Source organism: Tachyglossus aculeatus, chromosome X1, assembly GCF_015852505.1.
Source record: "Tachyglossus aculeatus isolate mTacAcu1 chromosome X1, mTacAcu1.pri, whole genome shotgun sequence".
Lineage (NCBI taxonomy): Eukaryota > Metazoa > Chordata > Mammalia > Monotremata > Tachyglossidae > Tachyglossus > Tachyglossus aculeatus.
In genome coordinates this window covers 88,560,452-88,573,142 of record NC_052101.1, presented here as the reverse complement: position 1 = coordinate 88,573,142, position 12,691 = coordinate 88,560,452, and the positions used below count along the sequence as shown (strand labels likewise).

The 12,691-nt window shown below is 45.0% G+C and overlaps 1 protein-coding gene across 4 annotated transcripts in view; it reads left to right on the top strand.

Moving 5' to 3' along the window:
- RBM6 (RNA binding motif protein 6) overlaps positions 1 to 12,046 on the top strand; it is a 112,918-nt gene extending 100,872 nt beyond the window's left edge. For all 4 annotated transcript variants that reach the window (XM_038771620.1, XM_038771619.1, XM_038771618.1 and 1 more), the window contains exons 14-21: positions 3,888 to 3,973; positions 4,934 to 5,086; positions 7,627 to 7,710; positions 8,123 to 8,386; positions 9,125 to 9,199; positions 9,533 to 9,630; positions 10,678 to 10,798; positions 11,805 to 12,046. In XM_038771620.1, coding sequence (XP_038627548.1) covers positions 3,888 to 3,973; positions 4,934 to 5,086; positions 7,627 to 7,710; positions 8,123 to 8,386; positions 9,125 to 9,199; positions 9,533 to 9,630; positions 10,678 to 10,798; positions 11,805 to 11,930 — 1,007 coding nt within the window. In that variant the 3' untranslated portion in view covers positions 11,931 to 12,046. The remainder of the gene's footprint in view (positions 1 to 3,887; positions 3,974 to 4,933; positions 5,087 to 7,626; positions 7,711 to 8,122; positions 8,387 to 9,124; positions 9,200 to 9,532; positions 9,631 to 10,677; positions 10,799 to 11,804) is intronic.
- The last annotated feature ends 645 nt before the right edge of the window (positions 12,047 to 12,691 follow it).

Below are 12,691 nucleotides of genomic sequence, written 5' to 3'. Positions count from 1 at the left end.
AGGGCAAAGAGAGGTCACAGCAATTAAAGTAGGAAGAGTGGAAGAGGAAGTGAGGAAAAGGACTCAGGAGGGGTTGCTGAGCTGTTTGTTTTCTCTGGAGAGAGGGCTCCAGATTACATGGAGACCAGCCCTAGGGGGTGTGTGTCATTGACCTTCGTAGTCAAACATGGCCTTGCTGACAGCATTGTAAATCAAGGGTGGGAGTGTGGTTGGAAAGCCCAGGGGGTGTTCAGCAATCCTGCCCCCACTGTACTTTGTGGGAAAACTGCCCTTTGGTCTGGAGGTAGAGCCAATATTTGCAGTCTGTTGGGGGCCCCCTCACCTCATTTATGATCAAACACTTTTGCTTAAAGAGGGTTGCTTCCTTTTTAATCACTGCATGCGAACTTTGTCTCCTGCTACTGTCCTTTCACAAGAGTCCACAAAAAGACAGTGTTAATAATGGACTGCTTCTGGCTTACCTTTGTACCTTCGGGAAGGTGGGGAGGTGCTGCTCAATCACCCTGGGTTCTCCCTCCTCTCTGGAGCTGGCGGGTTGGGGCAACAAATTTGTCATGTTGATAGATTTGCCGGCAATGGTTTCTTTTGGCTTTTTCTGCAGCAAAAGCACCCGGCTGGGCAGATTTTATTTTATTTTTTTCCCCTTCGGTTGAGCCTCATTGCTTGCTTGAGGCTATACTTCTGATTGTTCTTCTGGCCCATCTGTTTTCCATCTTGCTAGTGGTTGCCCCTCTTCAGCTCACCATCTAGGATTGTAGGGTTACCTGTCCACACCTGTCTGCCCATAGAAGTGTTACTCTGCGCTGGTAGATTGCTGCATTGTTAGTGATACAGTGCCACTGTTATTCGAGGGAACTGGATGGATTATCTCTCAGATCAAAGATGCAGTCATAAAGAAAATTGGGTGCTCCCAAAAAGACATGATGATGATGATATTTGTGCCAAGCACTGTACTAAGCACTAGATAGATACAAGATCACCAGGGCAGACACAGTCCCTGTTCCTCATGGGGCTCACAGACTAAAGGGGAGGAAGAACTGGTAATTCATCCTCATTTTACAGATGAGAAAACTGAGGCACAGAAAAGTGAAGTGACTTGCCCAGGGTCACGCTTCAGGACAGAGGCAGAGTCAGGATTAGAACCCAGGTCCTCTAACTCCCAAGCCCATGGTCTTTCTGCTGGGCCATGCTGCTTCTCTGGCTTTCTTAATTCAGTTTCTCACCTCTTTTCTCAAGCAGTGGGTCATTGCTCAGCATACTATCAGGTAACAGAATTTTCAACAACTTTGGGTTCTGTTAGTGAAAGTCTTTGTCAGTATTCCTCATAATACATGCTGATTCTGCAATAGGGTTCATGCTTTTTTGTGTATGTAATTCCAGAGCACTGTCGTCCAAATAAAGAAGCTCCTGGATGACCATCTCAGTGACTTTGGATAATGCGTTCAAGTACTGCAATTAATCAGTCGGTCAGTCCGGGGTTTATTGAGCTCTTGCTGTGTTCAGAGCACTCTACTAAGCACTTGGGAGAGTACAGTAGAGTTGGTAGCTTTTGAGAAGCTTACAGTTTGGTAGGAGAAACAGCTGTTTAAACTGTTACAGGTAGAGGAAGCACAGAGTATAAGGATATAAGTGCTGTGGGGTTGGGGACGGGGTGAATATAAAAGTGCTTAAGGGACCCAAATGCATAGGTGACACAGAAGGGAGGGCAAATAGCCGGGGGAGATGAGAGGTTAGTCGGAGAAGGCTGAGATATGATTTTATAGTAGGGATTTGAAGATGGGGAGAGTAGTGGTCTGTTGGATATGAAGCAGACGTAGTTCCAGGGAGGAGGCGGGGTCGACGGCGAGAGAGATGAGAGCGTGGTACGGTTAGCAGGTTGGCGTGAGAAAAGTGGGTGTTAGAAAAGTGAAGTTTGTGGACTGGATTGGAGAGAGAAAGGAACGAGGATAGGTAAGAGGGAGCTGACTGTGTGCTATAAAGCCAACGGTCAGGAGTTTCTGCTTGATGATCATCGGCAGGGAAAGCGTCTCCCAACTCTGTTATATCATACTCTTCCAAGTGCTTAGTACAGTACTGTGCACACAGTAAGTGCTCAATAAATATAATTGATTGATTGATTGGAGGTGTTTGAGGCGTCATATTTTTGTAAGGTCTTTTAGTTCAGAGATGTGAATGTTTTTCCCTGAATTTTTCCTATCCTGGCTGAATGGTCAAGATCATGTCTGCTGCTCCATGTTGTGGCCTGAAGCCAACTTAAAATTCTTAGAGTACCCAGTTGAGTAAGTTGCACAAGTTGCCAGTTCAGAAGGACTTTAGTAAGGAAACTACCAATAAAAGAATGCAATGAATTGCAGATAACTTGCTCACCTAGCTGCTTGAAGGTGGTGATTTGGAATCATGTGACATTCCTCAGGATTGCTCCACATATCGAAAAGCAGCCTCTTCCTACTTGAAACACTCACCAGGAATGCCATTTCCAGGGTCTTGATTTTTCTTTATGACTCAATTGGAGCCAGGACTACATAGCCTCCTCTTGGCAATTTAGGAGATCTCTGATATGTTCTATACATTCTTTTCTTTTCCTTGATGAGGGTGGAACCATCTACATTCTTCAGAAGTGTTGTGGTGAAAGATCCATGGGTTCCTTTAGAGCTATGTAAAAGTCTTTAGTTTGGTAGTTGCTGACTAGCTCTGGATTACCTCAGTTTTGGCATCAGTGGTCATGCATTCTTCTTAATTTGAAACACAATCCACAGAGGAGGCTTCCATAATTGGCCCTTTTGTCAGGATCCTAGGATCACAACAGTACAACCAGTCTATCAGTGCTATTTATCGAGTGCTTACTGTGTGCAGAGCACTGTATTTAAAGTTCTTGGGAGAATGCAATACATTAGAGTTACTGGACAGGATGTCTGCCCGCAAGGAGCTTACGGAATAGACTGGGGGAGGCTGATATTAAAATAAATCGCAGGTGGATAAGTGCCGTGGGGCTGTGAGAGGGGTAAATATCAAAATGCCTAAAGCGTACACACCCAGGTGCATAGGGAAACAAGGGAGGGTGAATAGGGAAGTGAGGGCTTAGTGGAGAAAGGAGTAGATACAAGATCATTAGCATCTCGTATCTTGCGGATCAGGTGCTATCTTTTTTTTTAATGGTAGTTGCTAAGCACTTACTATGTGCCAGGCACTGTACTAAACACTGGGGATGATACAAACCAATCAAGGAGGACACAGCCCCTGTCCCACATGGCGCTCACAGTCTTAACCCCCATTTTACAGGTGAGGAAACAGGCACAGAGAAGTCAGCTTTAGTTAAGCACTTTTCTTTCTGCTTTGGACCTCATTGGAAATGGAGAATTGGTCAGGATCTTTCTCCTCGTGAACCTTCAATTCTAAAAACAGAGTTTAGGTCTTAGCTGCCTTTTTTCTAGGCTTGGATGAAAGGCATTGTTGAGAGTAGGATTCCATCTAAAGAGAAAAGAGATGGGAAGTTGTTTCCAAAATTGCTTTTCTTAACCTTTGTGTTAGCACAGGATTCTGCCTCCTGGAGAATTAAGTCCCTCTAGGACTAAGCTTGGCTGCCCAGCCAAAGGGAGAAAAGTTAGTCGGTTATGCCATAATGTGTGTTGTCATTTCACGTTTTGGATTGAGCACTGAGACATTATTCCCAAGAGGCCTTCCCAGATGAAGCCCTCTTTTCCCTGATTCCCTCTTCTTTCTGCATCGTCTATGTGCTTGGATCTGCCCTCTTGGGGCACTGGGTATCCACCCCACCCTCAGCCCCACAAATGCTTATGTACATTTTCTTAAAGTTTTCTTCTTGGGAGTCTGCTTTAAAAGTTACATATAAGAGTAGCTGATGTTTACTCTGGCTTCTCTCTTTTTAGCTTCATCTGACTGTTACATATATGATTCTGCCACTGGTTACTATTATGACCCATTAGCGGGAACATATTATGACCCTAAAACACAGGTAAGTCTATTTTTTCCTCGGCTATATTGTTTATTTCTATTTTTTAATGGGCAGCCTGGTGAACTTGCCATTTGGAAAAACTCCCTGGTAGCACTGAAGTAATAGTAGCAGTAATGGAACTTAACACTTACTATACGATGAGTTCTGTTCTCAGTAAATGCAGTTTATTAGCTCCAGCATCCCCTTGTCCAACATTGGGCTCACAATCTAGGAGGCGGAAGACGAAGAGAATAAATGTAAAGTTACGACAAAAAGAAATTGCAAATTAAACTAGCCTAGGTAGCAGTTGTTAGTTCATAGACAGTTCTTGTTGGGGAAGAAGACTTCTACTCCTCATTGCTGCAGGCAAAAGTCCTTATAATAGCTGCCACGGCTCTCCAATATTTGATCAGTTCTAAAGCTAGGGTTCCATTGCCATGGTCTTCTGTGGCATCAGGGGTTGGCTAGCCCCCAGAACTCCTAATCATACTGTGTGGGTCTGTGTACATTGTACCCATCCCCGGCTCCTGCAGGGATTAAGACTTCCCTTGCAATAGCTTGGGTGAGAAAAGCTGGGATTTGAGAACAAGCTTTGTGAATCCCAGTCTGCTCGTCTAACTCTCTTCCGGCTGACCCATTCGTGAAAAATCCCATGTTTTCTTAGGTTCGAGTAGCCTCTTAGTTGTATAGTGATCATTGAGTGGTGGTGACCATTATATATCTGAAGAAACCACCCTTTTGGGATTGCAGGCCAAGAAGCTCCAATTTGAGAAACGCAGGCGGTGGTTGAGGTGCCCAAAGGTTCGTAGGCATTCTTTGGGCACTGCGTGCCTGGATTTGATTAGTAAATGATATTAATGGGACTGCCGCGTGGCAAGTGTGACAGGGAAATGCCATCTGATGAACTAAATGAAGCTTTTGTCTTTGGACCCCAGTTTTGGAGAAATGTCCGAGACTAATCTGTTTCAAATTACCTTTCAGCAAGAAGTCTATTTGCCCCAGGAACCGGAGTTCCCTGGGATAGAGAGCAAAGGGAAGAAACACATTAGCCAGGGAAAGGCCAGTGAAAAGAAAGATGTGTCCAAAAGGGAAAGCAGAGAGAGAAAAGAAAGAGGCAAAAACACATCTGCTAAGGTAAGAAGCTGGGTAGGTTCGCTGTTCTGCGGTCAAAATGATAGCAGTTTGATAGGAATGTGGGTGGAAACAAGTCAGACCTGGATCACTTGAGTGGGACGTAGTGTCGTCCTTTGGACTTGCATTTCCCAGCGTCTTTCTTCTCCACTCCAATGGCAGATATTAGTCACTCCATTTTTATGTTGGGGAAACAGGAACAAAGAAATGTGACTTGATCAGGAGTCCTAAAATGGAGGATCTGGGATTGGAACCCAATCGATCATATTTATTGAACGGTTACTGTGTGCAGAGCACTGTACTAAGCTCTTGGGAGAGAGTACCGTGTACCAGAGTTAATAGACACATTCTCTGCCCACAGCTAGTCTTAGAGAGGCAGTGTGGTCCAGTGGATAGATCATGGGCCTGGGAGTCAGAAGGACTTGGGTTCTAACTGCTGCTTGTCTGCTGTGTGACCTTGGGAAAGTTACTTAACATCTCTGTGCCTCAGCTACCTCAGCTGGGACATGGGGATTAATGCTGTGAGCCCTAGGTGGGAAAGGGACTGTGTCTAATTTAATTTTCCTGTGTCCACCCCAGTGGCACATAGTAAGCACTTAACAAATGCTACAATTATTATTATTATCATGATCATTATCTAGAGGAATAATGCTTTCCCAATCAATCACTCAGTGGTATTTATTGAGCATGCTCTGTGAGAAGAACACTCGGCTAAATGCTTGGGAGATTTCAGTACATAAAATTGGTGGGGAAGATTCTTGTAGCTGCCTCCTATTTGGCCCTTGCTTTGTGCCTGATGGACCTGCCTTGCTTCTACTCAGAGGTGGCTGCTAAAATTAGTCTAGTGGGGGAGTGGTGCAAAATAATAGCCAATCACAAGGAAGGTCCGCTGTCTTGTGTTCATTGACTCATTTTTTGCATTTGCACCAAATGAGCCCAATCCTTGGTTCTCATGGGATTAAATACGCCCTGATGAATCATTTTATCTAATTCTTCTCCTTAACGTTTGATTGCTTGTCAGCAATTTCCTTAATTAATGTAAATGGTTAATTGATTCATAACTGTTAAGATGGATGTCAAGGCAGGTAACCATCACCCAGTTCTTCCCAGCATCTGGTTGGCCACTGTCAGAGACTGAATACTAGGCTGGCGGGGAGACCGTGGTTCTGACATGGCATGTGGCATTGCTTATGTTCTTAAATATCATTTGCAATTTGGCAATCAGACATAACTTTGCAAGGCCAGCTATTGACTGTAGAACACCTCTTATTGTAGCCCAAGAATTTTCAAGCATTTTTAGATACTATCTCAGGGTTCACCAGAAAAAAACGCCTCTTCTCTCACACCCAGAAGACTACTCAGCAGAGTCAGAGCCCAAGTTGTAGAACAACTGCAGATGTAAAAGGAAATTTCTGCTTCTTGCTGCTGCTGATGGTGTCACTGCCATTTCCCCAGAGTTCGGGCTTCCAGGATTGTGGGGCTGTTTCTTGTTGGGCACCAATTCCTGGGGAATCGGCAGAAGCAAGAGGAACGGTTTCTGTTCTCACTTGCTCTCGTCTATCTCGCCGCCAACCTCTCACCAGTATCCTGCCTCTGACCTGGAACGCTCTCCCTCCTCCTATCCAAAAGGCAATGACTCCCCCCTCTTCAAAGCTTTACTGAAGGCCCATCTCCTACTAGAGGCCTTCCCTGATTAAGCCCTCATTTCCTCTTCTCCCATTCCCTTCTGCATCACTCCCTTTATTTATCCTCCCTCCCAGCCCTACAGCATTTATGTACATATCTGTAATTTATTTATTCATTTATATTGATGCCTGTCTCCCCCTTTAGACTGCAAGCTTGTTGTGGCTGGGGAATGTGTCTTTATTGTTGTATTGTACTCTCCCAAGCGCTTATTACAGTGCTGTGCACACAGTAAGTGCTCAGTAAATGCGATTGACTGACTTGCTCCAGTTGCCGCTACTCTGCTTCTTGCTGGACTCCCAAGAATTCTCACCTCTTTCGAGAGCCTAGCAAGAAGCAGTTGAACTGTAGCAAGAGATGCTGCTGCTGCAACACAATGGATGTACTCCCTGCATACTTTTACCCAATTGAAAAAAATCTCTGTTTTAGACAACGATTGTTTTCTGCAGGCTGGGCTTTCTTTACAGTTTTTTTTCTCACCCCCAAGCTCCCGTCTGCTTGGTTCCTCCCTGTTGTGTTAGGTAGATTCTAGACCCTAAGCTCGTCCTCTAGACTATAAGCTAGTTGTGGGCAGGGAACAGGTCTACCAACTCTGTTATATTGCACTTAGTGCAATTCTCTGCACACAGTAAGCACTCAATAAATACCAGTGATTGATTGCATGATTGACTGATTACACGTTCCTTTTCATTCATCCAATAATGCTTGCTTCCTATAAGTGGTTGTTGAAAGTCCTCATTTTTCTCAGGATGTAATTTCTAGGTTATCCCTAAGCAAATTATCAATTCATTTCTCAAGAGACCTTTCACGCAAGATGGTTACCGCCAAGGACTTAACTCTGGGGTTTTTGGCATTTTCAGGAAGCTTTCACTGAGGCTCCTGTGGAAGATGTTTTCAAGAAACCACTACCTCCCACTGTGAAGAAGGAAGAAAGCTCACCCCCGGTAAGATTTAATCCCGTATCTTTTAGGAAAGCCTTGCCCTTTCCATGTATCCTTTGGCCATTTTTAATGAAGGAAAGGAAAATTCCACAGTGTGATGAGTCTGGACTTTAGCCTTCCTGACTCAACTTGCCCTGTCCAAAATTGGAGGCTTAAAGCTCTGAATCATTGAACAGGCAGGAGGGTGGTATATGGACACGTTGCCCTGATTTTCTTCGTGTCCCATTTTTTTTTTTTAATTGACTGTGTCTCTACTGCCAAATGCCTGCATTTATCTCCATGGCAACCAAACCTTTCCACCAGCTCCTAAGGAGGGAGGGAGCCGGGAAATGAGACAGACAGACAGTAAAAGGGTTCTCAAGTAAACCAGGCTGGGAGTTAAGCCTGATTATTCCCCCTATCATTTTTCTCACAGCCCAAGGTGGTGAACCCTCTGATAGGCTTGCTGGGTGAGTACGGAGGCGACAGTGACTATGAGGAGGAGGAAGAAGAGGAACCACCACCTCCCCAGCCACAAACTCGCCCCGTGCAGTCAATGCACCGTGAAGATCTGGCCAAGAAAGAGAAGGAGGAGGACAAACTGACTGATTGGAACAAGTTGGCCTGCCTACTGTGCAGAAGGCAGTTTCCTAATAAGGAAGTCCTGATCAAACACCAGCAGCTCTCAGACTTGCACAAGGTAGGAAGGCATTTGGCCTCAGGAGCCCATCCTGCTGGCACTGGCATGGTTGGGAGGTATTCCGCTGGGAAAGACGCAGCTGGTGTGGAAAAAGAGGTACAGAGTTGTGAAGTGATCTCTGTTCAGTGGCTTCCCGGATGCCAGGAGCCAAGTGTTCCACTAGGGTGCCCCCAGTCGGCAAGTTGGTGACTTTACACTCTGAATCATTTTGCCTCTCCAGACTCCTCCACCAGCCTATGCTAGAAACTTGAGACTGTGTTGTTAATAGTAATAATTCTGGTACTTGGTAAGCGCTTCCTGTGTGCCAGGCACTGTACTAAGCACTGGGGTGGATACAAGCAAATTGCATTGGACACAGTACCTGTCCCACGTGGGGCTCACAGTCTCAATCCTCATTTTACAGCTGAGGTGACTTAGGCACAGAGAAGTTAAGTGACTTGCCCAAGATCATGCAGCAGACAAATGGCGGAGCCGGGATTAGAATCCGTGTCCTTCTTACTCCCAGACCCGTGCTCTATCCACTATGCCACGTGTGTTGGAAGTCAAACTTCCCAATCCCCGTTTCCTCTAAGCTGCGTGGCTGTGCCACACATGGAAAAATCCCAGGGCTTGCAGTTTAGTCGGAATAACACAGCCAAATGACAGTAACCCTAAGAAGTTCTCTAGGAACAACTCTCCTGTAAACTTGTACTCCAGGAAGTATCCATTCGCTCAGAATTAATTTTTATTTCTTTGCAGCAAAACCTGGAGATCCACCGCAAGATAAAGCAGTCTGAGCAGGAGCTGGCATATTTGGAGAGGAGAGAGAGGGAGGTGAGCACATGGGAACAGAGTCATATCAATACCATTACTAGGTCCTCAGAAAGGAACTGAGGGGAGGACTTCTGCAAAACAAAGACTATTCTAAGTTTATGCATCAGATGTGCTCATTTCTGGTTCAGTTAAACTTGAGGTCTCACACTGGCCACCTGGGCCTGGCCGGGACAGGTAGGAGGAAATTCAACCCAGGTCTGCCTGGCTAGGTTTGTTTGCTGATGTGGGAAAATTCCTTGAGAGATTCAAAAGGGGAAAAGTGAGAGAATCCTTCTCCAGTGGTCTCTCTGGGTAGGGGAATGACTCAAGTTTTCTTTTTTTGGCCTCCAACAGGGGAAATTTAAAGAAAAAGGAAATGACCGCAGAGAGAAGCTGTATTCTCCAGATTCTCCAGAGAGAAAGCGAATGAAACACTCCAGAGACTTTGACAGGTGAGCCGGTGACCCTCCCCTGCATTTAGGGCTTTGAGATCTGATATTATTTTGTCTTCTCTCCCATCCTGAGTAGGATGTGGGTTTTTTTATGCACATAGGGAACTAGAAGTATGTAAGGTGGCTTGTGAGACAGGCAGCTGGGGTGATTCGTCTTTGCTCCTTTAGCCTAAAGCTTCCCCTCTCTCTATTTGACATTACGCAGAGAATAGGTTTGCAAGGGAAGTGGTTTGGGTGATTTGAGTTTTTTGAAGTGCTTACCCATCTTTATAATAATTTTACTGCTCTTCTCTCTGGAACTGGAGAAAGAAAAGGTCCAAGGGCAGCCCTCTGTATTCCTTGCAGCCAGGAAATTCTGAATGCTTGATCTATGCTCTCTAGCTACAAGGAAGAGTGGCCAGTTTTCAGGGGAAAAAATTCAGTCATAAGAAGATGGCTATGCACAAGCTCATATAGTGAGTCAGTGGTGGAACTGAGTATAAAAACACAGGGTTTCGGGCTATGAATCTGGCATTCTACCATGTTTTCTCTTTTGTTTGAAGATTTTTGACATCAAAAGCACAAGGTTCTTAAGATTATTGTTTCCCCCGACCCTAGTGAGGCACAGCGTGGGTTTGACATTCCAGGTTAGAGTAACATCAGATTCTTAGCTTTTCACGAGCTGTGATTACGTAAGTACGTATTTACGTGTGTGTGTGTGTGTGTGTGTGTGTGTGTGTGTACACACACGCATGTGGCCACGTCTGGCAGTGGATCAATAACTCCGAGTTAGCATAAAGGACCTGCCCTTTGAAGGTTGACCCCTAGATATCAGTGTGTACTCAACAAATACAGTTGATTGATCGATTGACTGACAGTAGATTCCAGTCCCCGTTGAAATCCTGGGGCCTGACCTGAGCCCAACACCGACCAAGCATGATGAGACTTTACTGTTGGCATAGATATAGAAATTGTTCATTCATCTTTACCGTGGCATTTTGAACTGTGAAGGTCAATGTGAACATAAAAGCTCTCTGGGACTGTAAAATTGAACCATTTCTTTTGCAGTTACCCTAAATCTCCAGGATTTGAAGGCAACAACAAGGGAGAAGGAGTGCTGCAATCCCCAGGTTGGAGAAAGGGATCAGGCCTGGGAAGCAGTCAGCAGGGTCTGGTCTCACCAGAAGAGGTGAAGTCTCCCCTAAATTGTTTGGGATGGTAAAAGGAGTCTTTGGGGATCAGCTTACTCTAGCTCTCGAGGACTAATGAATCTGATCTTTTAACTGTGCTCCTTCTCTGCTGGTTTGGGAAGCAAGAGGGCAAAAATTGCTCACCTTGTTATATTAGAACAGTGTTTTTCGAAAAGGAGGCTCGGGATTCCTCTGAGTTTTGCTGGGAACTTTCTGAACCTGGAGGTGGGAATGCGAAGGGAGGAGAGAAATCGGGGCTAGGAGTGAAGTTGGGATAGTCTGTTACTCAGGGACAAAGTTTTCTCACTTATGAAATGGAGCATGAATACCTGTTTTTCCTCCTCCTTTGACTCTGAGCCTCAGGTGAGTCCAACCTGATTATCTTGTACCTACCCCAGTGCTTAGCATGTAGTAAACACTTAACAAATACCACAATCATTATTATTATTACTACTATTACTATTATTATTAGTGGAAAAATGGATGTGGTGGAGGGTGTTATAAAGGCAATGCTGTTTTTACCTGTAGGACATAAAGAGAGGGAAAACTGGGATAAACATTTGAAAAGGACCTTAAATTGAGTTAGGCATCCAAAAGTTTCCTCTACACTAACTTATTTTAAGGACCAAATATTCACTAATCCTTGACCGTTCTTCCAAAAGTTCTAACCCTCTCCCCAGCATCATCCTTTGGGCTTCACAAATCAAGATTTGTATTGTGAATTTTATTTTCACTCTGGGTTTTCTGTGATTCCAAATGTCCACAAATCTTGTGGCTGTGGAGGCTTAGCCAGGGCACTCAAAGAACCATTTGGATAAACAGACCATATGGGGTACATTGACTGTCCAGATAGCCCAATCCAATTGAATCTGCTTATCCGAACTTTGGATGATCTGAGTTAGCCTTGATTAGTTCAAATAACTGACTTTCTCCTGTCTTGGGGGCCTGTCCAGGGCCACAGATGTGCTGGGTTAACTGCCACTGCTTTCTTTTCTGCTTTTTCAGGCTCAAAGCCGAACAAAGGGGACTGGTGCAGGAACCCAAGGTAAAACCAGCAAGAGGCAGTCAAATGAGACATACCGTGATGCTGTGAGGAGAGTCATGTTTGCTCGTTATAAGGAACTCGATTAGAGAATGGAGAGGAGTTCCCCAGGGCATCACATTCTTTGTCTGTCTGTTTCTCCTTTGGTTTTGTTACTGTTCTTGCTGCTAGAACTTTTTTAAATAAAAGTTTTTTTTCAATGTGATTTTTATTCTATTTGTAATTTCCCCGAAAGACCCCAAAAGATGGATGCCAAGTGAAAAGGATTGGTGGGGGGTGGTGAGAGAGGATATTTCTTATTCCCAGGTGGTTCATACCTCAGAAATCTGCCACCTCCTGGACCTCAGTCCTCCCTGGGGTTCAGTGGCCACCCCAAAGGGAAAAGGCAACTTCCTCAAAAAAGTTCTCTGCTGATGATGTTCCTTCCCCATGAAACTTCAGCTCTAGAGAGATGGCTATGCTGTCCTGTGACCTTCTCATTTTCAGCTGTTTTATCCAGTAGTTTCCAGCTTTTTTGGGAAGCTGTCAACTGGGGTTGTCTTCTATAGCCTAGACTACTTTTAACCCTGTCTAAACCAACTGGACTGTGCCTGTGCCACTACCACAGCTGCCTGAGGTTAATCTGCACTCTGATGACTACAGATGGCAGTCATTCGGCAGAAAGAGCAGCAGCCTGAAGCAGTGTGGCTTAGTGGAAAGAGCCCGGGCTTGGGAGTCAGAGGACGTGTGTTCTAATCCTGGCTCTGCCACCTGTCTGCTGTGTGACCTTGGGCAAGCCACTTAACTTCTCTGTGCCTCAGTTACCTCATCTGTAAAATGGGGATTAAGACTGTAAGCCCCACATGGGACA